Here is a 24,599-nt window from a genome sequence, read left to right as displayed (position 1 = left end):
AAATAAATGTATTTGTACCTATAAATAGCTGACAATATTCGATGAAAAATAATACCTATTTTATCTGTATCTGTTCGCAGGTTACGGCGTGTATATAAATTCGACTGTCGGAGGAGCCCTGCTTGAAGGATGTACCGTAGAACAAAATCAAGCCGATGGTGTGAAATACGTTCATCACGAAGAACCCGTATACAGTGTCGAGAGAAGCCACAATCCTTTGGATTTCTGTACCTTCCCAACGACATCCAGTCAGACGTTTCCAATTACTGTGAATTTTGATCAGAGTTTGTACGCGGCGCAAGCCAAAGAATGCCATCAGGTTTGTTGATATAGTGATACGTGCTGATGAATATTAATGTGTAGAGCTATACGAGTATACTATAGGAGGCGAATGGAATTGTCAATGGAGTAGAATAGTAGAATTTATAGCCTGGTTTGGTTTTCTGGAAAATCATTACGGTTGTGTGACTTGTGATTGGTTGGTATTGATGGAGAGTTGTTTGTATATGGTTGTTTCTTTCGAGTCCTCATTTGATGAGATTTTTCTTCGTGCTAGGAAAGAACTGGAAGGGGTGACTTGGATAGAATCGTGAGGTGTATAGCTTGAAAGCCAGCTAAAAAATTTATTTCAAGACTAATTTCTGCATAACCCTCCAAATTGGTCTATTTTTTCATAGGGAATGAAGTTTTGGCAAATCAATGAATTATCATTCCAATGTAAACGCTGAGGTCTTCCTAGTTCCTTTTTTATAGATTTCAATTTTCAACCTCGCCCTCCCCCCCCAAAAATTCAGATATCGAAGATTGTTGGTAGGCATTTGAGATGACAGAATGTTCACATAGCAATGATCATTACTCAGAATGAATCAAAAATAGACTGAAAAACGGGATGGGGAGAACAAGGGATGTATCCAGCCGGGGGGGGGGGTTAAAAATGTCTAAAAATTATTTTTTTCAATGGTGGTGAAAAAAAAATTTCGGGGAGAGGGCGATTGTGGGTTATAAATTCAACCGTTCGGGTTGAATGGTGCTATTTCACTAATCTATGGTCCGACCTCTTGAGGTCATTGACCCGCCTGTCTAGACACTCAAAGGTCACTAAAATCTGTCCGCCAGTTTTCACAAGGTCATCAACCCGTCATTTTTTTTCTCTCAAGGTCGTTAGTCTGACCTCCTGTCTGGCCTTTCGAAGTTGTATGAGGGCCTGTCTCTGAATGTCCAAGGTTGTCTGTTTGTCTGTCTGGCCTCTTCAGGTCATTTACCTGTCCGTCTGGGTATCGGTTTACTTTTCGACAATTATTGGCAAAAAAATGATCATTTTTTTAAATTTCTGCCAAGAAAGCAACATTTTGACAATTTTGGCATTTTTGGCAAAAAAACGAAACTTTTAAGCAATTGCAAACAAATCACGAAAAAGCCCGGAACATTTTGTTTAAAAGGTTAAAAAAATTACTTTTTGACAGTTATTGGCAAATTTTTGCCATTGCCAGAAAAGTGAATTTTTTCAATTTCTGCCAAGAAAGCAACATTTTGACAATGTTGGCAAAAAGCGAGACTATTAAGCAATTTTTGGAGGAAAAATGAGGCTTTAACTTTTTAGCAATTTTTATCAAAATAGTTGGACTTTTTCGCAATTTTTCATTTATTTTTTTTTTTTGGTAAAAAAAAGCATGATTTTTCAGCAATTTAGTACTTAGGGAAAAACTCCAAATTCTGGGTTAATTGCTTCAGAAATGAGAAATCCAAACTGTAAGAGCCGAAGCCAAAACGAAAAAAAATTCTGAAAAAAAATTAAAAATACCGAAATACCAATTTTAAAATAATTTCAGTATTGGTTTACTTTTTGACAATTATTGGCAAAAAAATGATAATTTTTTTAAATTTCTGCCAAGAAAGCAACATTTTGACAATTTTGGCATTTTTGGCAAAAAAGCGAAACTTTTGAGCAATTTTTGGAAAAAAAGAGGCTTTTTGGAATTTTTTGCAAAAAGTCGACAATTTTTAATAGTTTTTGGCAAAAGACAAAACTTTTTTTTTTGGCAATTTTTGACATTTTATTTTGGTAAAAAAAGCATGATTTTTCAGCAATTTAGCAGGAAAAAACCTTAAATTCCGGCTTAATTGCTTCAAAAATGAGAAATCCAAACTGCAAGAGCCAAAGCCAAAAAATGAAAAAAAATCTGAGAAAAAAATTGGAAATACCGAAATACTTACACATTTTAAAATAATTGAAGTACTGGTTCTCGGTAAGGTCATTGACCTGTTTGTCTAGCTTCTCAAGATCGTCTGTTGATCTGTCTGTCTGTCTGTCTGTCTGTCTGTCTAGTCTCTTGAGGTCATTGACCTGTCAGTTCGGCCTATTAAGGTCACTGACCTACCTGTTAAGGTCATTGACCTGTTTGTCTAGCTTCTCTGCTTCTCAAGATCGTCTGTTGATCTGTCTGTCCAGTCTCTTGAGGTCATTGACCTGTCAGTCCGTCCTCTTAAGGTCACTGACCTGTCAGTATGGCTTCCCAAGGTAGTCTATCTGCCTGTCTTGCTTCTTAAGGCTATTGACCCGACTTTTTAGAGGTCCTAATTTCTTTAATACAGAAAAATATTTGCTTAAAAATTTGGTGGTCGACGGTTCGAAAAAATTCAGTGGTTGTTGACGTTTGTTTGTGGGTTATGAATTCAGTGGTGAAAATTTTGTAGACCAACTTCTCTGAGTGAGAAATGTTTGTTAAATGATTTAATGTTTGAGGATTCCCTCCATTGATTCTATTACCATCAGCAGTTTTCATTTCGAATTTTCCAAGTCTCGTTTGCGTAAATTTTATTTTTTAGAGTAAGTAATTTTTCACTTAATTATTAAAATTGGATCATTTTTCTGTTGTGTAGACTTTTTACGCCAGATCAGGTCAAGTTCTGACCCTGTTCTTCAAACACTTACGCAAATCGAAGCAGGGTGCGGCTCGTATCGAACTATACGACGGTTTCAGCAACACGGATAATCTACTAGCCATCGTCAACATCCAAAATCTGACAAGACCCCAGTCTGTATCGACCACCGGAAGCAATCTGTTCATAAAATACGTAGCTGAAGCCCAAACCGAAGCTTTCGCCTCGGTCAATATCATCTCATCTTCTCGTAAGTGGACTTTTCAAATCCGATCATCTTGTATCCAGTGTTTTTTTTAACAATCTCGTATTAATTTTCGTGTTCGTTTTTATCGCAGAAAAATGGTACGATCTGAGCATAATCGACTCGAACGTAGCGGACAACAATGGACGCGGCGTGATGGCGGAGAACATCCAAAGCCAGCTGTATCTGAAACGAGCTTCGGTTTCGAAAAACAATCACGTAGCCGGAGTACATGTTTTACACGGCGCAGCCTACGTAAACGTATCCGAATCACGAATAGCTTTCAATTACGGCGACGGTGTTAACATAAGCTACGCCGGAGGCGTACGTAATATCTCTGAATCGTTCATATCGTCCAATCAAGGACACGGTATCGCTGTCTGGCTCAATCTGACCAAACGCAGCGATACCATAGTTCGGGAGCAGTGGCAACCCTTCGAAGAATACACGCACATTCCATCCACGCAGCAAACAGTCGTCGCGTACAATGAAATATTCAAGAATCTCGACAGCGGTATTTTGGTAGGCAACTTTTGCGGTAACTCGATCGTCAACGTGACCGGAAATTGGTTCAATAACAGCTTGGGTAATTGTATCGAGATACAGTCGTGCTGGATGAAAGAGAAAGATAAAGGCGGACATTTGATGACGGTGCAAATCGGCCATAATTATTTTTACGGTAATCGAAAACTCGGTGTCAAGTTATCACCTTTGGTCAACGCCGAAACAGTCGTCGAGTATAATTATTTCTCCAATCATTCGTTCGGAGCGATCCTCATCAGAAATGGATTGAACGAGCAGCTCATCAGGCTGCCTAGTAAAGCGATCGTGGAACATAACGAGTTCAGAGACAATAGCGGAGTATACGTGGTCAATATAGGATTATCACCGTACAGCGAAACGCAAAAACTTCTGTTCACTTTCAACGTTGTCAAAGATAACGATATCAAGGAACCATTCGGTAACGGATTCGATTCCAAATTGATACCCAGAAGCAAGGTGGCCGCTCCGGTCGTCGTATCGAGTGAAAATACTCACATCTATAGGAACATCATTTGGAATCCTGATTCTCGTTACGAGGTCGGATCTCATCTCGAAGACCAGAGTTTGGTCATCAATTGTACGCTCAACTGGCTCGGTACAACTAGCGAAGAAAATATTTACTTTAGATTATTCAATCGAAAAGATCGATATAATTTGGCCAGAATCGAATACATACCGTTCCTGCTCCATAGCAGTAATCCGGCCACTACACGTATTCTGGAGCATTCGACGTACGTGCCTTTTTTCCATAAAACCGCATCGAGGGCTATTGGAGGCGAAGTCGATGGTGTGGAGACGTTGAAGGCTGCTGAGTACATTGTCGAACGCGATATCAACGTGAGACCTGGTGGAAGGCTTCTGCTCGAACCTGGAGTTACTCTTCGGTATGTATATGGGAGATGATTTTTCGAAATACATGCGAGCATATGTTGGTGGCGATCTAACTTCTCTGTTTGTTTGCAGATTCCCTCCTGGTATAGGTGTTATGGTTGCTGGTAAATTGGAAGCTAAAGGAAGATCATCTAACAAGATCACGTTGACTTTGAAGGAAGAGAGGACCGAAGAAGTCGAACAACCACCTATTGCCGAATCGGATACAATGTCTCCGGTGACCATGATGGCAGATGAAGCAGTATCGAATGAGCCACCCAAAGTACATGTGAGGTTGCACGGAGGTGTTAAGCCGACCGAGGGTAGATTGCAGGTGCGTTCTGGTTTTTGTGATGTATTTTTGACAAAATTTAGTTTTAAAATTATAGTACAAAATCTAAGAATAACTCGTATTGGTCTATTTCAGGTCTACATCAATGGAAAATGGGGCACGGTTTGTAATTACGGATGGACGATCGAAGCTGCATCGCTGGTTTGTCACCAGCTACGTTACGTGTTGAATCCAAACGACTGGTTTTTAAGCAATTCGGAAATATCGATGTCTGGTACTTCGGATCCTGTTTTGTTGAGGTGAGCGTGAGCGATTGAATCACGATGTGATGTATAAATGAATTCTGTATTATTTTATATCTAATGGCTGTTCTGTGTTTTAGTAACGTGAAATGTACGGACGAAGATTTGAATATTTTGGATTGCAAAGCGGAAAAAGAATCCGAATTCGAGAACTCGTGCAGCCACGATTATGATGTTAAAATGAGATGCTACGAACCCGGTTGGGCTGGATTGAGATTCGGAGTATTGGCCGAAAGAAGTAATCTGCAGTATTTGAGTGTTGAACGAGCCGGACTCCTAGATTACGCTACTAATCTGTTGAAACCTGGTGAGATATTTTTTTAATGGCTTGAATTTAAATAAAAATTGAATTTTTGAAAACAACGTGCTCTAAAATTCTCGTAATTTATCATCAATTTTCAGTAACTTTTTGAAAATTCAAAAATTGTTATGTATTAGTATTTTTGGTGGAAGAAGGGGGGGGGGGTGCGTCAAAAATGCTGGATAATATTTGTATACCAATTTTTTTGGTCGAATTGGTGGAAACTAGTTTCCTCAAATCAAACTTCAACATCTCCAGGCAACCTGGTGCCTTCAGTGCAAGCTCCAGTGTGATTTTTATTTGCTTTGTAAATTTTCGAAATTCTTTCAAAAACCTAGAAACATTTCAAAAAAGTTTTTAGCTTATCTAGAGGGCGGTTTTATAGTAAATTTTCGCTTTTTCATGGTTCCACCACCCCCCTCCATTGTTGGATTTTATTGCATAATAATTCCCTGTCTTTTGATTCTCCCCTGGGTTCATAAAAAGTGGTATCGAAAACTTCCCAAAATTGAAAAAAAATCGAAAAAATGCGATGGAAAATTTTTATTGAAAATCATCTGTTTTTGTTGTGAAATCTGAATTTCTTTGAATTTTTTTCATTTTTTGGATTTTTAGGATGACTTGGTTACAAATAGGGCTGAAATTCTCTGGAATTATGCTGAAATGATGGAAGTCTCGATTTATGCCAAAAATAGCGAAATGTCCCGCCTTTTGTCAAAATTGCCACATAGTTTGGCTTTTTGCCCAAAATTTACAAAAATCTCGCATTTCAGCAAAATTGTCAAAAGATCTCACATTTTTTCCCAAAATTATTCAAAATCCTAGCTTTCTGACAAAAATTACCAAAAAGTTGCTTAAAAGTTTCGCTTACTCGACAAAATTAGCAAATTTATTCCTCCCAAAAATTTTTTTAAAAAAAGTCCAAATTTTCACTAAAATTATTCAACTTTTGCTGTTAGACAAAAATTCTCGCCTTTTAACAAAATTAATGTACAGACGTACTTTTTTTTTCCAAAAATTACCCAAACGTCTCACTTTATTGTCAGAAATTGCAAAAAATAATTATTCATTTTGCAAAGTCACAGGAATAAAATTGTCACTTTTGCTTTTTGACAAAAATTCTCGTTTTTTTTTTCAAAATTTGACAAAAACTTGTTTTTTTATTTTTTAAAAATTCACTAAGAATGTTTTTTTTTTACAAAAAATTCCAATTAAAAAAAATTGTTTCTTTTTTTCAGAAATTGTCTAAAAGACTTGTTAATTTTCCAAAAACTGATAAAAATTCTCAATTTTAAAGAAAATTGCAAAAAATTGTTTTTCTGTAGAAAATTAAAAGTCATACCTATACCTACTTTTCTAGTGAAATTGTCAATTTTGCATTTTGATAAAAATTCTCGTTTTTTTTCAAAATTCTCTAAAAATTTGTGTTCCTATTTTTCAAAAATTCTCTAAAAATTTGTTTTTTTTTACTTTTTTCAGAAATCGTCCAAAAGACTTGTTTATTTTCCAAAAATTGACTAAAATTCTCAATTTTTAGCAAATTGCAAAAATTTTTTTTTCTGTAGAAAATTAAAAAGTCATACTTAAGTACCTACTTCTTCAATAAAATTGTCAGCTTTGCATTTTGACAAAAATTCATTCTCGTTTTTTTTTTAAATTTGACAGAAAATTTGTGTTTTTTTTTATTTTCCAAAAATTTATGTACTTTCAAAAATTGTCCAAATCCAAAAGTCTTGTGTATTTTTCAAAAGCTGATAAAAATTCTCAATTTTTAAGAAAATTGCAAAAAATTTTTGAAAGTCACAATTTTTTCCAAAAACTATCCAAAAATTACGATTTTTTGCCTAAATTGACAAAAAGCTCCTCTTTTACTGAAATTGTGAAAATCTTGTTTTTTTACCAATACGTTGCATAGTTCAACTTTTTATTTAAATTGAACATTCTATTTTGTAATGTTCTGTTCTGTTTCTTACTTTTTGTCTCTTTTTTTGGTTACGTTTTGGTCCTTTTTTAGGTTGACAAAGTTGTTTTTTTAAAAATAAAAATGGAGTGCAGCACTGATTTTCCTTTTTTAAATTTTTCAACTTTTGGTGGCTCTTGGGTCGACTTTATTTTTTGTAGTAGGACAAAGAGGAGAAGGGAGGCTAAAATTTTCAGGATTTTTTCCCCCATTAAACCGACAGTATTACAGATTACAGATTAGGTAGAAGAAAAAAAAGTAAAAAAATTCTCTCAAGGCATGAATTAGGTTTCTGAGCAATTTTCGTTGGTTTGTGCTTCATTTCATTTTTTTGATTTTTGAATAATTGGGGAGGATTCTGTTCAGGAGATTCAATATTTTTCGGAAACTGGTGGAGGTTTTTCTCTTGATGAAAAGATCATTTAAAACGATTCTGACGCAGATTTAAGAATTTTCGATGAAAAAGCATTTCATTACATTTTTTTTTCAATTTTGAGAGCTCCTTCTGGGTAGACTAATTTTTTGTTAAAGAGGGAGAGGTATACATTTTTTAGGAATTTGAAAAAAAAATTGTAAAATGAATTTCATTAGTACTCACAGAATATTCTAATTTGTATAGCTTCTTACAAATTGACGAGATTTAGAATTTCGAAAGCGATGAAATTTTGAAAAATTGACCAAAATAATTGCTAGAAAGTACGTTTTGGGGCAGTTCAGCTCGCTGAATTCGAATCCGTGATTTATGCATCAAAATGATATGGTAATGAAATTTTTTTGAGCTATCAGGGCGCAGAAGAACCGTCAAAACCCATTTTTTTGATCACTGGGGAGGCTCCATTGCTCAAAAAGTGCTGAAAGTGGGCCACATATTTTAATGATCAAAAAAGCGAGAAAAAAATTTGTGAAAATTCGAGTAAAAAGTAGGAACCTTAATTTCTTGGCGAATTTTGTTTCTTCTGTACAAGTTGAGAATGCTGAGATGATATTTCAGAAAAATTTTTCACTCAGTAAATTGGATTAATCTAATCGACGTGTTTTGATTTACAGCTCTTCAAATCGATTTTAACCGTCACTCGTTGGAAAACGTTCAACTAAACCACAATCTGGATGATGGATTGGGTATCATTTACTCGGACTTGTATTCTCCCGGAATGACGAACGTGATTCGCGAATGTACGTTTCAATATAACGAAGGAGCTGGCATGAGCATCAAGCAGTTCGGAGCCAAAGTATCAGGTATGAGACCATTGAAACTTCCTTCGATCGAGTACTTCACGTAATTTTGAATAATTTCATTTACTCGTATACTTACTTGTTCGCAGATTCGTCGATATCTAACAACAAGGTAGCCGGAGTACGTCACGATCCGGTGATAAATGCCAAACAACAGAAAGAGATTGCCGGATGGTTCAAGATGGCTTCATCGGATGATACAGTCTTGGTCACTTATAATCCGCAGTTTTTACCCAGACTTGATGAGAAAACGGTGATTGATTTTGGAACCGAAGGAGAAACCAAGCATTTCATCACCGAACGAATTCATACAGCTCAAGCTATCAATAAGACGTATATATTGAAAGTAGGTACTTAAATGTAATCTATTTATTTAATAATTCTAAAATCAATATTGATATTTTATTTCCTCCTCGTCCAATCAGGCTAAACCGAATCACTACGTTTTGGGTATCCAAATACTGAACCCTCCTCATAACGAGAGCACCGAAAAAATCCTCATCTACGATAATCCAACCATGGTGGAGACAGCTCGTATTTGGGACCTGAAACGAGACCTTATGAGTTTTCCAACCACTAGTCGAACTCACGGAATTGTTTTGAGATACGAAAGTGGACTGAATGCGATGGGAAATGTGGTCATCGTGATTACTTGTACTTCAGGTATGCGTCATTTCCTCTTCGATCGTCGCGGTAACGTTCAATGAAGCGTATTAATGTCGATATAGATACCTACTCGATAACCAATCGTCGACTATTTAATTGAGCAGAATGATTCGATGAACTATTAATTTATGGCAATATAACAACGATGAGATGATTTCCGATACTCGTCATACTGATTGCATCGTCAGACAGTTAATGAATTTTTTTTTTCGATTGTTGCAGCTCGAAAGGAACCGAAATATCCTCGTTTGTTGAATTACGAATCGTTTCCAACGCTGCTTGTAACTAAATCACGTATTAGAGAGAATGGTGTTGGGATATGGAGTTCGTATTATAACAGGTATGGTTTTGAAATATTAATACAGAGTACATAGATCAAGTCAGTTGTAAAAATATTTTGTTGAATCATTTTTGTTTTTCAAACTACCAGTTATTTATCGGAATTCGGAGATCATTATTTGAGAAAAAGTAACGAAACGTTAGCTTTGGTCGATTGCGATGTAACGAAAAATGAAGGAGAAGTTATTCTGGTCGAATCTTTGATATCTACGTGGTTCTATCAGCAATCCAATATTTCCGAAACCACCATCATTGTAAACAACAGCCAGATATTCAGCAATAGACGAGGATTCAGGCAATTTAATTGGTAATCTATCCATTCCTAGTCCGAAAAATCTTCCATTTTTAATAAAAAATTCCTAATGTAATTCGCGATTGTTAATTTTTTCAGGGATCAGCGTAACTCGACCAACCTTTTCCATTGGCATTTTTACAAAAACACCATCAATCAAAATGAAGCCGGCGGATTCGAAATCATGTTACCTTATGTGTGGTCTTATAACGAAAATTATACTCATACCGTCGTCCAAGAAGATAACTACTGGGAATCGAATAGAAATTTCGCTTTTATCGTCGACGGTCACTATGCTCAGGTCAATTTGACCAGAAATAGTTTCCAGAATAACGATTGCAAAGGTATGCGTTCCTCTTGTTCTTGTTTCGTTCATTTTTTCTAAATTATTTCAATATTATCGATCATCTATTGAACTTATATATTCGCAGAGGGCTTGATATCATTACGTGGAATGGAAAAATCGATGAGTATCGCTGGAAACAAGATTACCGAAAATAAAGGCATTTATATGGTCGAATTCAAAGCGAACAGTCAGTCGGAAATACGAGGCGAACTACGCGCCGTATTTTACGAAAATATTCTCGAACGCAATACTCCTTCGAGAGATGATGTGAGTATATAGAGTTTGCTGCCTTGCTGGAATTGAACACCAGAACTCCATAATGTGTAATTTTTTTGTAATTTATTTAGCGTACCAGTGTGATCGTTTTCGATGGTATTCAACGAGTTCGAATCAGACGTAATCTTATATCGTCCAATGGTCTGACATACGCGTTGGTAGCCGGAGTGAAAACTGCCCGAATTGATAGCGCTTTAGACGTTTCGGATAATTGGTGGGGTACGACGGATTACTGGAAAATCAAGAAGCAGATATTCGATTTCGATGACTGGAACGATCACGCGTTGGCCAATTTCCAGCCTCATTTAATCCAAAATGATTTCAATTCTCCGATATCGGTATGTTTTACATCTGCGTGCTAATCTAATTTTATTCGAGATTTTCCTAATGACCTGTATTTCGAGTGAGTTGGTGCGGTTTTTTTCAACCTAGGGTGTCTATTAATAATTTATTAAGTTGGTGATCTGTGGGAACTTGAGTAAAAATTGGTAAATATTTTTGTTGTGAAGTCAGATCTTTGAAAACGTCTCAGGGGAAAATGATTATAGATGCGATCAGTGGGACATTTCATGGATCTCCGATTTGACTTTAACAGCTATAATCAGAGAGCTGGTCAAATCGAAGTTCTAATGGGATCAGTTCTGTTCAGATATGATCAGATGTATAATCGAGGATATTTGATTGGATCTGACCAAATTTGAATGAATCATCAGATCCGAACATTTTCTGAATCTAATTACGTAAGTCTGATCAGAACGGATTTGATGTCGATGGTGTTGTGGAAGAAGGGCCAAACTGTTTTTTCCGAGATTTTTTTCGCTCAGAGGAACAGTGCTATAACAGCCAGAGTTGGACAGATAAAAAGGACCAAACTGTCTCACAGCTAAACTGAATGATGCAGCTTGGCTCTGAAACAGTTTGGCCCTTTTTATCTGTCCAACTCTGGCTGTTATAGCACTGTTCCCCTGAGCGAAAAAAATCGTGGAAAAAACAGTTTGGCCCTTCTTCCACAACACCATCGATGTATTCAGTCAGACCGGATCGGATCCAATAATTTTCCCCTACCCTCGGATTACAAAATAGGGTCGAAATCTCCTCCCTGAAGAAAATTTTGAAAGTATGTTTTTCGTTTGGAATCTGATTTTACTGGTAAAAATTCCCGAGTAAAAATAAATGAAATGAATCAAAAATAATTTATATAATGTTGAATGAATTAAAATGCAACAGAATGGAGTTTAAAGTAAATTAAAACGAATTTTGAATGAGAAATAAAATGAGAAAAAAATGAGATTGAAATGAATAACTGAATTAAAAATCAGTTGGCGACATGAAAAAAAATTAAATTAAATTAAATGACAAAAAAAAACAAATTTAGATTAAACAAAAAAATTTAATTAAAAAATTTTAATCCGATCAAATTATTGTCGATAAATAATATTTCATCAGAACATGAAAATAGAATTGAATCAAATTACCTGAAATTAGAAATAAATTGAAAATAAATTGAAATGAAGGAAATTGATTTGAATTGTAGAAAAAATTATTCAAACTAGAATCATCGTTGAATTAAATTAATTGAATTAGGTCAAATTGAATTTCAACTGAATTAAAGTAAGCTAATTGAAAATTTGAAAATGAATTATGATGAGCAAAATTGAACTAGAAATGAATCAAAATGATTAAAGATTAAATTGCAAAAGTTTATTAATAAATTGAATTTGATATTGATGAATCAAATTGATCTGAAATAGAATTTAAAAATTGAAAACGATTACCTATTAACATTAAATTATTCAGAAAATTGATTTAAATGTATAAAATTGAGTTACCTATTCTGAAAATAAATTTAATTGAAGTGAATTAGATAAATGTGCAATGAATTCAAGTAGTAGTAACTAAATAAAGATTTGAAGAAAAAAATTAGAAATATAATTACCTATGTAAATATTTTAATGAAAATTTTAAAAACAAAACCGATTTGTATTTAAACAGGACCAGACTGAATTTGAATTCTATCAGAAATAGTTATGGCAATTTTATCTAATGAAATGATATATGTACCTGCATTGATCAACCTTGAAATTCAAATTTCAATACTACGATTACTTGAAAAAAAACTGAATTAAATAAAAAAGAAATTGAATAAATTGAATTTAAAATGAATTTTATAATGAGCAAAATTGAATTTGAATTTAACAAAAAAATACCTACCGAAGTAAATAAAATTCGTAAATTTTCAATCACCCAATCAAATGCAGATTAGAACTAAAATACAAATTGAATTTAATGTCAAATGAATTGTTAGCTGTTTAATTGATAAAAAAAAGAATTGAAATCAGTTAAAAATAAATTAAAGTGGGTAGGACCAAATAACACTAAAAATAATTTGAAAATTTTGAAATTGATATAAATTGCATTTTATTGAAAACGAAAACAAAAAAAATTACCTATGTAAAATCGCGTCAAAAGTGAATTAAATCAAATAGAATGTTATTTTCTAATTTAAATAAAATAGGTAACTTGAATTTATGAAGAAATTGATTAAAAAATTAAAAATGAATTGTTTCAAATTGAGTTATTAATCTGATCTGAATTCTGAATTTAAAGTAATGAAATTAAATGGAAATTTGAAATAAATTACTGTACGTTCAAAATGAAATAAATTAAAATAAATCACTTCAGGTTGAATCCATTTTAATTGAAAACAAATTAAATACGTGAATAAAATTGAATCAAGATAAATTCGGCACATTAAATTGAAAATGACTAATCCGTTGCTTTAAATTAAATTAATCTAAAAGTCAATTGAAGTGAATAGAGTTGAGTCGAATAGAACAAAATTCACCCTAAAACTAAATTAAAATCAATTTCTACTTAAATTAAAACTAGGGGGCTTGGCCCCATGGGCTGCTCGACTTTCCCCCCTCCCCCCCCCCCCAAAAAAAATGAAAATAATTCCCCTGAAAGTTCAAAATCGTTAATGAACTGGCAACAAATTTCTCCAATGTAAAAAATCCTTCATCTCGAGGTTTCCATTTTTAGTTTTCAGTTTCATTTTTCCATTTTTTTTCTTGTTTTCAGTTTTCGATTCAATTTTATTTTTATTTTTTTTTATTTAGATGTTTTTTTCAATTTTCTTTGTTTGTTTTCACTTTTATTATTATAATTTTTTCTTGGTTTTATTTTTCATTTTCAATTTTTTGTCTTCAGTTTTATTTTTGCATTTTTTCTTGTTTTCATTTTTATCATCATAATTTTTTCTTGTTTGTATTCATCAATTTTTGACTTTTATTCTTTTTCATTCCGTTTTTATATTTATTTCATTTTTTATTGGATTTATCAATTCCCATAATTTTTCTGTCATCATTTTTTATTGTTTTGTTTTTTGCTTATTTTTTTCATTCATTTATCATGAATTGATTTGTATTCCTTTCCATCCATATTTGTTTTATTTCACTTCAATACATTTTGCCTTTTTTTGGGGGGGGGGGGGGTAGGGGGGCATTATTTTTTCTCTTATTTCAATTTTCAAATGTTTTAATTTCCTTTATTTCTTTTTTTGTTTTTCAAGGATCGAGTTTCAGTTTTTTTTTTACTTTTTGAATTTCAAGATGAAAATAAAATTTTATTGTTAGACTAGGTACGTTTTCTTCTGAGAATTTAAAATCCCAAGTTTTCAAGTGTTAGCGTCATTTGGACTGGTGCTTTGAAATTCAAAATCACGTTGGTATGGTCTTGAAAATTTTTGACGGAACCCTCCCCCCCCCCTCCCGCCTCAAAAAAACAACAACAAACGTTCTCGTGTCAAATCTTAAAATTACTTTCAATTTCTATTATTTCAAGAATGTTTGGAATTTAAAAAAAAAAATGAATCCTTGACCTCTTACATTTTAAAAAGGGGGGAGGGAGAGGAAACATCAATCAAATCTAGACATTTCAAGTTATGTTTATTATTTACCCATAGTAGATTTTTAAATATTAAGTCTGACTTTTGAAAATTTGAAAAAAATCATTAAATTGTTGAAATTATGCCAAACTTTTAATTTTTTGAGAAAAAACTGCTGAATTTTAATAATTACCAAAATTTTGTCTGATTTTTCAAGAATTTGTAAAAATCCTTTCTGGTTGTTATCGGTGACATTATTCACAATCAACTTTAAATCAATAAACATATCTATTCAACCCATGATTTAAAACTTTCCTTACAAAGTAGACTAATCACTCATTTTAAATTTCGCAGGTTTCTTGGGATAACATCACCGAGGTCGATGTGAATAATTTATCCGGAAGACTGTTTCATTCATTGGTGCTGAAGAAACGCGACCAACCTTACCAAATCTTGTACGATTTGACTGTTATGCCGAATGTAACATTGACCATCGAACCCGGAGTAACGATCGAATTTGGTCCCAAAGTAGGATTACTCGTATTGGGTACGCTGATCGCTAGAGGAAAACCGGACGATGTTATTAGTATGATACCCTTTAGACGAGACTTATACCATAGTGAAGAATGGAGAAATGCCACTGTTGCTAAAAGGTACCTATCTTGTTCGAGAAGTATTTTTGGGTATTCCAACGTGAAATAATACTCCGAGCTGATTCTGATATTTGTTTCTCTATTTTATAGTAAAGTTCGTCTGTGTGCTGATAACGTCTGCACCGGTCCCAGGAGCGGTAAACGGGTCAGAGAAGGATTTTTGGAGTACTTTAACAGCACCACGTCTCAATGGGTTCCTATTTGCGATGAAACTTTCGTCGAACAGAATGCCAGAGTTGTTTGCCGGCAGCTGGGTTTGGATAGTTTGAACGTATGGGTATCAAAAGGACGTAGATACGAATTTTTACCAAATGCGTTGACTAGAATTTGGTCGTGGCCGGAGCAGTTGCAATGTTCAGGTGGGGAAATTTACCCACGATGGGGAATTTTTGAATTTATTTGGATAAAGATTGAGCTTTTTGCTGGCAATGAATTGAGAATGCAGTTCTGATTTGACTCAATTTGTTCTGGTTTTTGATCCGTAGGCGAAGAAGAAACATTAGACGAATGTCCACTACGATTGAACGAATTGCCTCACGTGAAGAGATACACTTGTCAATGGGATAGTTCGTTTGTCTTCATTCATTGCGGAGGAACCGATCGTACCGCTGAAATAGATTATTGGGGTGGTATCAGGTACTTCAAACCTCCACAATCACAATATTTCGATCTTCGTGTAACGAACAAATTCAACTAACTTGGTACATTTTAATTCGCAGATTCGCCAATAAAGAATTCGAATGGAATAACTACGGCCAAGTTCACGATCCGGTTACTCACGATGATTTCCAACAACCTGAATCTGTATTAGAGCACGTCCAAGTGATCGGCGCCGGAATGCTACACTATCATAAATCTCCGGCTATATTAGCCGTGGTGAAATCACCTCTCATATCCTATGTTAATGTTACCCAAAGCGCATCTCAAGGAATTAATCTAGTCTCGCCCGAACATAATGTTAAACTTTTGCATAACAAGTACGTCGACCATTTATGTGGAATTTTTATCAAGATACGCATATTACATTCTGGAAAAATGCGAATTTTAACGTGAATTTATTCTGATTGAATTTACAGAGTGGAAAGCTGTCTCGATACTGGAATCTCAATAGCGTCTTTGACCGGTGAAGGACGCGAAACGACGGAGAGTTCGTTTATACCTGCCGAAAGAGTAGATCTGCCTTACAATGTGTTCAGTATGTTAGATATGTGCGATCCTTTGAAGGAGATCGTACTTCAAGAACGTGTACTGCTCTATTATAAATACACTAATAGTCCGGTATCGTGTATTAAGATATTTCATAGCGCGTATCCGATGAAAACGTTCGGATTTAGGTAATGATTATTTGATTTTTTGATTTTTTTTTCAAGCTGTGTTCGTTTAATTAATCGGTCTTGTTTCGGTAGATTTTTACAATTGAACTTATTCAACGAAACCGATACTCTGTCTTTGTACGATGGCAGCATCTACAACGTGTCGTCGCCTATCATAGCTACTATCTCGTCCAAGAATAAAATCAAGAAACAATTCATTACTTCGAAATGGCCCAGTATGAGTGTGAAAATGATGGTCTCGGGAGCATCCCACTATCACGGATTTATTGCGGAAATTGTCACATTACCTATTAGTGCAATTACTTTCAGTGAGTTTTTCGATTTACTGAAAAAAAAATTGTTTGATGTGTTCAGTTCATAGATCAATATTCTATTTTTTTTTTTTAGATCGAGATATTCTACACAACGTGTCATCTTCGATATTAAAAAATAATTGGGGAGGAGCGTTGTACTATGTGAGTGCTGGCGAAGTGAATCCTCGATTTACGATGGAAAAGAATCAAATCACCGGTAACTGCGTCAGACTATACGGTAATTTTACGACTTGCGAATCGGCTGTGACGATGGATCTACAGAATACTCAAAATGTGTATTTTAGAGTGAGTGAAATTACGTTTTTTTTTTTTTCTGAAGATATTTTTGTCGAGATATCGGATCGCTTATAATAATTTGTGATTTATGGCGCTGTTGTAGAACAATTTGATTTCCGGAAATATCGGAGGATTGTGGATTAAAGCGGATTCAGAAGGATCGGCTACATCGGTTAAAGCGATCATCCATAACAATCTGTTCTCCAGTAATAAACGCAAGTCCGCTTTGAGAATCGAAGGCAGAAGGAGTAGTCCGTATCAGAATGTCGTTCTGTATCGTAATTATTTCGCAATCAACTACTCCCCGTATGAAAACGTGATCGTGCTGAATCAGGTAGGATTTCGTTGCATTTTTCAATTAGATTAAGTAGGTATGTTATTTGGTTATTGATAAGTTTATAATCTGAATTGCTTTACTCCTCTCCTCCTCTACCCTCCTACTCAAGAAAGGTTTCGAAAAATTATTATTGTCTGTATTCATTAACTCCCAAGTTCACCTTTTTAGGTGTATTTTTTTTCAGTGTGAATTGGAACCATAAAGGAAAAATGGAGGTTTCAAAAGATTAGCCTATTTTTCATTTTGGAAACTAGTAGAGAATTTTTTTTAATTCAACATGATTTTGAGAGTATGAAAATATGAACCAGTCTGAGGAATGTGATCGGTTCGAGATAAAATTCGGGTTTAATGATTTGAAATTTTAATAGCTCACATGGGGAACCTCTTGAGGTGTCACTCTCCGATTTGAACGGGATCGCGATTTTTGGAAAGAGCATAGTCTAAAATCCCCAAAAACCTAATTTTCAGCTGCCCCAGTTCATTTTTAGATTTTTGGCGAATTTTTGAAAATTAATAATTGACTGTTTTTGGCGATTTATGCTTTTTTTTTAAACGTACGTACTTGATCAATAAAAATGGTCAATATAAGTCCCAAAACTAATAATAATTACCCAAATCCAAATTTCACCATTTCCAGCCATTCTGGAGCCTCCAGCGCGATTTTTCAATTTCTCCAGAATTTTGAATTTGCTCCAGAAGGCGTGAATATGCAGTTGGGCAGCTAAAAATCGAGTTATGTATTATACTCGACCTGTTTAACGAGTTAAACCACATTTGAGCCGATTTTGGGAGTGACATCTCAAGAGTGGTTTTTTGAGGTGTCACTCTCGCTCCAAAACGGCTGGAAATGGTAGAATTTGCGCCCCAGGGTTTAATTCTTGAAGAAATACGGCCATTCGCGCAAATTTCAAAAATTTCCTCACAAACGGTTATCTTTTGATCTTTTGGATTTTTTAATTTTGAAAAAAGCTGGTCAAAAAACCACTCTTGAGGTGTCACTTCCAAAATCGGCTCAAATGTAGATTAACTCGTTAAAAAGGTCGAGTATAATACACAACTCGATTTTTAGCTGCCCAACTGCATATTCACGCCTTCTGGAGCAAATTCAAAATTCTGGAGAAATTGAAAAATCGCGGTGGAGGCTCCAGAATGGCTGGAAATGGTGAAATTTGGATTTGGGGGGTTAGTTTTCGAGAAAATACAGCGATTCGCGTGAATTTTGAAAATTTCCACGCAGACGGGAAACTTTTGATTTTTTTGATTTTTTAATTTTGAAAAAAGCTGTGAAGTCACTTTTGAGGTGTCACTCTCAAAATCGGCTCAAATGTGGATAAACTCGTTAAAAAGGTCGAGTATAATACACAACTCGATTTTTAGCTACCCAACTGCATATTCACGTCTTCTGGAGCAAATTCAAAATTCTGGAGAAATTGAAAAATTGCGCTGGAGGCTCCAGAATGGTTGGAAACGGTGAAATTTGGTTTTGGGTAATTAATATTAGTTTTGGGACTTATTTTGACCATTTTATTGATCAAGTACATGAATACTTTTTTTAAAAAAAGCATAAACCGCCAAAAACAGTCAATTTTGAATTTTCAAAAATTCGCAAAAAATCGAAACTGAACTGAGGCAGCTAAAAATTTGGTTTTGGGGGTTTTAGACCATGTTCTTTTCAAAAATCACGATCCCGTTCAAATCGGAGTGTGACACCTCAAGACCCACACATTACAAGATGTGTGTGGCTCTCAGGGTGTATCTAACAGGTAGTGGAAGTAGTGAAAAAATAGCGAATTAGTCAAAAAGGTGGTGAAAAAATGTAAAAATTCAAATAGGAAACAAAAACTTTCAAATCCTTGAAAAATAAGTTTATTTTTGATGAAAGTAAAAAATACTCTGTATACAAATTGTCTTCCAATTTCAATTTTTGTGAAAATTTCCCAGTAAAAAATTTGACTTTGTTAATTATTTTTCATGTGCGATGGCGGCGGCGGAGGGGGGGGGGAGGTCGAGTGGAAAGCCATCTGAAAATTGAGTTGAAAAAAGTAGTGAAAAGAAGGCGATCTTTTCAAAAACAATTCCACTATATACCATGAAATGACAAATAGGTGCTCTTTGTGTGAAAACATAGTCATAATTTGTGTAACAGGGTCCTAAACTTGAATTTTGTTGGTGAACGAATCAATGAACAAAGTAAATACTCCGCCGAGGCGAATAGAGCGAAATGGTTGTCATACTCGGAATCAGCATCCCAAAATTAGTACAAAACTGTCTTTGTTGTGGGCCAGTCACTTACTAAGTAAGGACCTGGGGTTGAATCAGACGTTGTTTTAAATCAGTGGCAGATTTCAGATACAGGACCTGGGGTTGACTCAGACATGCATTCAATCAGTGGGTGTTTTCAGACCCAAGTAAGGACCTCGGGTTGAATCAGACACTGTTTTCAATCAGTGGGTGCCTTCAGACCCAAGTAAGGACCGGGGGATGAATCAAACACTGCTTTCAATCAGTGAGTGCCTTCAGACCCAAGTAGGAACCTGTGGATGAATCAATCAGACACGGTTTTGAATCAGTGGATGCTTTCTGACCTAGGACATGGGGTTGAATTAGACACTGCATTCAATCAGTGAGTGTTTTCAAACTCAAGTAAGGACCTAGGGTTGAATCAGACACTGTTTTGAATCAGTGGGTGTTTTCAGACCCAAGCAAGAACCTGGGGATGAATCAAACACTGTTTTCAATCAGTGGGTGTTTTCAGATCCAGGACCTGGGGTTGACTCAGGGCCGTATGCTAAAAATTACCTTAAGGAAAAAAATTGCTTAAGACAGTTCTTAAGGAAAAAATGGTATGCTAAAAAGTTCCTTACAATTAAGAAAGGAAAAAAATAAGGATTTTTTTCAAGGTACCTACGGAGGTCAGACATGCATTCAATCAGTGGGTGTTTTCAGACCCAAGTAAGGACCTGGTGTTGAATCAGACACTAGTTTCAATCAGTGGGTGCCTTCAGACCCAAGTAAGGATTCCCGATGATTCAAACACTGCTTTCAATCAGTGAGTGCCTTCAGACCCGAGTAGGAACCTGTGGATGAATCAATCAGACACAGTTTTGAATCAGTGTATGCTTTCTAACCTAGGACATGGGGTTGAATCAGACACTGCTTTCAATCAGTGGGTGTTTTCAAACTCAACTGAGAACCTCGGGTTGAATCAGACACTGTTTTGAAATTTGAATCAGTGGGTGTTTTCAGACCCAAATAAGGACCTAGGGTTGAATCACACACTGTTTTCAGTCAGAGGGTGTTTCCAAACCCAATTAACGACATGGGGTTGAATCCCCGTGAAATTTTCGAAGTGCGTAAGTGCATGCAGATATGCATGCATAAAAAGAGACTTTTTTAAGACGTTTCAGCATGTGTTTACGCATGCGTGAATGCAATAGTTCCGCATGATTTTATGCGTGCCTTTCCCACTTCCTATACTACCTATAATAGTACTCAATTATGTGGCCTAACGCCAGGACTACAATTGAGGGAAAGATACTGTGCCTGTACTTTGGACTGCCTTGCATAAGTGGTATGTGGTAGTGTAGTTAGAAATGTCATCTCTTCCTTACACCCAAACTGAAAGGTGATGGAACCAGTTTTCTCTCTTGTTTCTCTTGGAATATTTACTGTTCGGATGCATGCTGCTGGTCTCCTCCTACCCCGCGTAAATAGTACTGCTAAGGGATGTTTCTTCATTTACAGGAGTACACCACTGTTGCGGGTCTAGAAATGGGTATTGAAGTATGCATATATGCCAATCTAGCCTCATTTAGGGAGGCAATTTTTTTTCATCAATTTTGAGTAATTTATCCCCCAAAAATACGTATGTGTAGCAAATAATTTTTCAAATTTTTTGAGGTCTGTTTGAGCAACATGTGACATGTTGATGAGTGTGAAATATTTTTTTGAAAAAGAAATTGATTATTTGTGAATGTATTTCCAGCAAAATTGTTACATTTTTCATAATGTTGCAAAAATATTATTTCCCATCCCAAAGTTAGTATGTAATAGGTAGGTATATTTTGTAATGTACCTCTAAAAAGTATGTTTTTTTCTGAAAGTGCTCACATTAAAAAAAGTGCTACATAATTGCATATTTATGCAGATATCAAGTGCATAAATGCACAGAAAAATACTATACCAAGAAATGCATTATCATTATTAATAATTATATCAAAACTCGCAACCTACTTAGTTCAATTTGTAAAAAAATTAAGAAAATAAATCCAATATGAATATCTACGCATTGCATAGATAGGTACACTGAGAGCTACATGCTTTGATGCATGCATAAAATAGTTGCAAAAATACATGAACTCCGAGATATGAAAAATGTCTGTCTTTATGCAGTTCAAAGTGCAGTGATAAACGCATGTAGTATACGCAGGTAGTAAACGCGGAGTTTTATGCATGCTAATATGCATACATTAACGCCTTAAGTTTCTCTTTTTATGCACAACTATGCGTATACGCTTACCAAACGCATGCATATATGCACCTTTGCACATTTCACAGGTCAGACCCTGTTTTGAATCAGTGGATGTTTTAAGACCAATGTAAAGACCTGGGGTTTAATCAGACACTGTTTTCAAACAGTGGGTGTTTTCAGACCCAATTAATGACCTGGGGTTGAATCAGACACTGTTTTGAATTAGTGGGTGTTTCAGACCCAGGACCTGGGGTTAAATCAGACACCACTTGTGGGCACTGGGCACCTTCCTTCAGACCCAAGTAAAGACTTGGGGATGAATCAGATTGTTATCAATCAGTGGGTGTTTTCAGACCCAGGATCTGGGGCTGAACCAGACACTGCTTTCAGTCAGTGGGTCTTTTCACACCCAGGACCTGGGGTTGAATCAAACACTGCTTTCAATCAGTGGGTCTTTTCAGACCCAGGACTTGGGGTTGAATCAGACACTGCTTTCAGTCAGTGGGTCTTTTCACACCCAGGACCTGGGGTTGAATCAAACTCTGCTTTCAATCAGTGGGTCTTTTCAGACCCAGGACTTGGGGTTGAATCAGACACTGCTTTCAATCAGTGGGTCTTTTCAGACCCAGACCCTGGGGACGGGTTGAATCAGACACTGTTTTGAATCAGTGGGTGTGTTCCGACCCAGGACCTGTGGTTGAATCAAACACCGCTTTCAATCAGTGGGCGCCTCCTTCAGACCCAAGTAAGGTTCTGGAGGAGAATCAGACACTGTTTTCAATCAGTGGGTGTCTTCTGATCCAGGACCTGGGGTTGAATCACTTGAATCAGACACTATTTTCAATCAGTAGGTGTTTTCAAACACAAGTAAGGACCTGGGGTTGAATCAGACAGGCCGTTTTCAATCAGTGGGTGCCTTCAGACCCAAGTAAGGACCATATAGACCTTGGGAATGCCAAAATTGAATTGGAATGCAGCACTGGTTGTGCCATCTTGGTTTTGACACAGTCTTCTCAGTTCTCCCGCTGGATTTCTTCTGATCCATTGCAATTGTGTTAGGAAAGATCTTGATTTTTTCCATTGTGTTTCTCAGCTCTTAAGCCGAGCCTCAGTTCCTATTCCTTATCCTCATAGTTTCATCATTTTTCCTTTTCTCCATTGATCTACCTATGCAATGATTCAATGTTTTTTGCTGCATATGCTATATACATCACTATATTACACCTTTCTCAAACACAATTCTTTTAGGTGATGTCAAATTTCACTTTGAATTACATTCAAAGCAACATTGGAAGCCATATTTTGGAAATATCTGGATTTGAACGAGTTCGTCAACCAACATTGCAGACAACTTCTCACAACAGCTTTTACTGGTATGACTTTCCCCAATTCAATTCTCAATTTTCGTTTTTCATACCTGATAATTTATTCAACATTTGTTTATAGGAATTATGCAGTGGAACGAGATTCAAAAAGTACAGTCTTAGCTGGAACAGCCGGACAGAGTTACATTGATAACATGTTCTCCAATCCGGATAATGATTTTGAAATGATCACAGTGAATTCTACAGTGTAAGTACCTTATGCTGAGCAGTCTTTGGTTTTGTTAATCATTCTGTAGTTAGGTTCTTATATTGATGGTGTTTTTTGTCCCCCCCCCACCTCTTATAAATATAGTTTGGATGTGTGGAATACTCCTTTGGCTCCAGTCAATGCTCGTTATAATTATTGGGGATTCAATGAAACCTATGCTGTTGGAGGGCGAATACATGATCACCAAGATGACTTCAGGTTACTGGAAGTGGATTTCCTACCATTCCACTTGACCAACGATACGCTTCTGGATATAAAATGCCCACCAGCTTGGAATTTGGTTGGTGACACGTGTTACATGTATATTGGTGCTCCGATGACTTTCTACGAGGCTCGTGACTTCTGTTCGGTAGGTTACTACGTATAAATACTTATTGAATCCATTTCTTTCTGTGAATTTCTTGTCTTGGTGCATTTTTTCACACGTGACATTTTTTTTCAGTCTGTAAACGCTTCACTGCCTTATGTGATGGTCAGCTACCATACTTTGTATCAATTCCTAAAACACCAAGAAGAAAGATACATGTTTTTCGACGCGGTCTGGGTCCAGAACTTGAACAGAATTAACACATGTACAGCTTTTGTGCGCAATACCATCGAAGAAGATGATTGTCAGCATTTGCATGCTTTCATTTGTGAGATGGGTAAGTTCTAATGTGTGATCTGCATTGGGGATGATGTAGTTATGTAATACTGCAGACTTTCAATTTGATTTTTTGTGTGTATATTTTACAGATCCTAAAGTAACACTGAATGTACTAAGTTGGAGACACGATGTGCTCACTATTGGAGTCTTTAGTTCAATTGTGTTGGCATTTTTGCTGCTGTCTTTGGTGGCTGTTTTATGGTATTCCAAGTCGAAACATCGTCATACAGAAAGATTACAGAGGAGGAATTCCATTCGACAGTCTTTGAATTCGTTGAGATCAATATCATCGTCTCAGACAGCTTTTAATGATTTTGCATACAAAAGAAGAACATTGTCTGTAAGTGTTGTTTATGTATTCCATTTTAATGTTGGGGTATTCTACACTTTGGGCTGTCTCCATTTGCATCAAGGTTGTGTAAAGGAATTTTTTGGAATATTTTTTCGGCTTTATTCTAGTCTTGAAGTGTTTTTAATTTGGGGGGGGGGGGGTTCTGCTTTGATTTTTTTTCAGTGTGATTTTTGTGGTTTTCTGTTCACTATTT

At 35.7% G+C, this 24,599-nt stretch overlaps 1 protein-coding gene across 1 annotated transcript in view; it reads left to right on the top strand.

Moving 5' to 3' along the window:
- LOC135849784 (protein bark beetle-like) overlaps positions 1-24,599 on the top strand; it is a 44,049-nt gene that overhangs the window by 17,776 nt on the left and 1,674 nt on the right. The window contains exons 6-32 of the mRNA XM_065370362.1: positions 81-319; positions 2,881-3,130; positions 3,219-4,551; positions 4,631-4,871; positions 4,965-5,128; positions 5,212-5,438; positions 8,440-8,628; positions 8,715-8,971; positions 9,051-9,288; positions 9,514-9,631; positions 9,722-9,937; positions 10,022-10,266; positions 10,354-10,535; positions 10,616-10,882; positions 14,785-15,083; positions 15,174-15,442; positions 15,569-15,719; positions 15,803-16,060; positions 16,160-16,417; positions 16,490-16,725; positions 16,805-17,016; positions 17,111-17,341; positions 23,064-23,188; positions 23,262-23,387; positions 23,493-23,757; positions 23,851-24,052; positions 24,144-24,394. Of these exons, the coding sequence (XP_065226434.1) occupies positions 81-319; positions 2,881-3,130; positions 3,219-4,551; positions 4,631-4,871; positions 4,965-5,128; positions 5,212-5,438; positions 8,440-8,628; positions 8,715-8,971; positions 9,051-9,288; positions 9,514-9,631; positions 9,722-9,937; positions 10,022-10,266; positions 10,354-10,535; positions 10,616-10,882; positions 14,785-15,083; positions 15,174-15,442; positions 15,569-15,719; positions 15,803-16,060; positions 16,160-16,417; positions 16,490-16,725; positions 16,805-17,016; positions 17,111-17,341; positions 23,064-23,188; positions 23,262-23,387; positions 23,493-23,757; positions 23,851-24,052; positions 24,144-24,394 (7,049 nt within the window). The remainder of the gene's footprint in view (positions 1-80; positions 320-2,880; positions 3,131-3,218; positions 4,552-4,630; positions 4,872-4,964; positions 5,129-5,211; positions 5,439-8,439; positions 8,629-8,714; positions 8,972-9,050; positions 9,289-9,513; positions 9,632-9,721; positions 9,938-10,021; positions 10,267-10,353; positions 10,536-10,615; positions 10,883-14,784; positions 15,084-15,173; positions 15,443-15,568; positions 15,720-15,802; positions 16,061-16,159; positions 16,418-16,489; positions 16,726-16,804; positions 17,017-17,110; positions 17,342-23,063; positions 23,189-23,261; positions 23,388-23,492; positions 23,758-23,850; positions 24,053-24,143; positions 24,395-24,599) is intronic.

This window comes from Planococcus citri, chromosome 1, assembly GCF_950023065.1.
Source record: "Planococcus citri chromosome 1, ihPlaCitr1.1, whole genome shotgun sequence".
NCBI lineage: Eukaryota > Metazoa > Arthropoda > Insecta > Hemiptera > Pseudococcidae > Planococcus > Planococcus citri.
The sequence above is the reverse complement of the archived record's forward strand: the minus strand, read 5'-3'. Positions and strand labels throughout refer to the sequence as shown.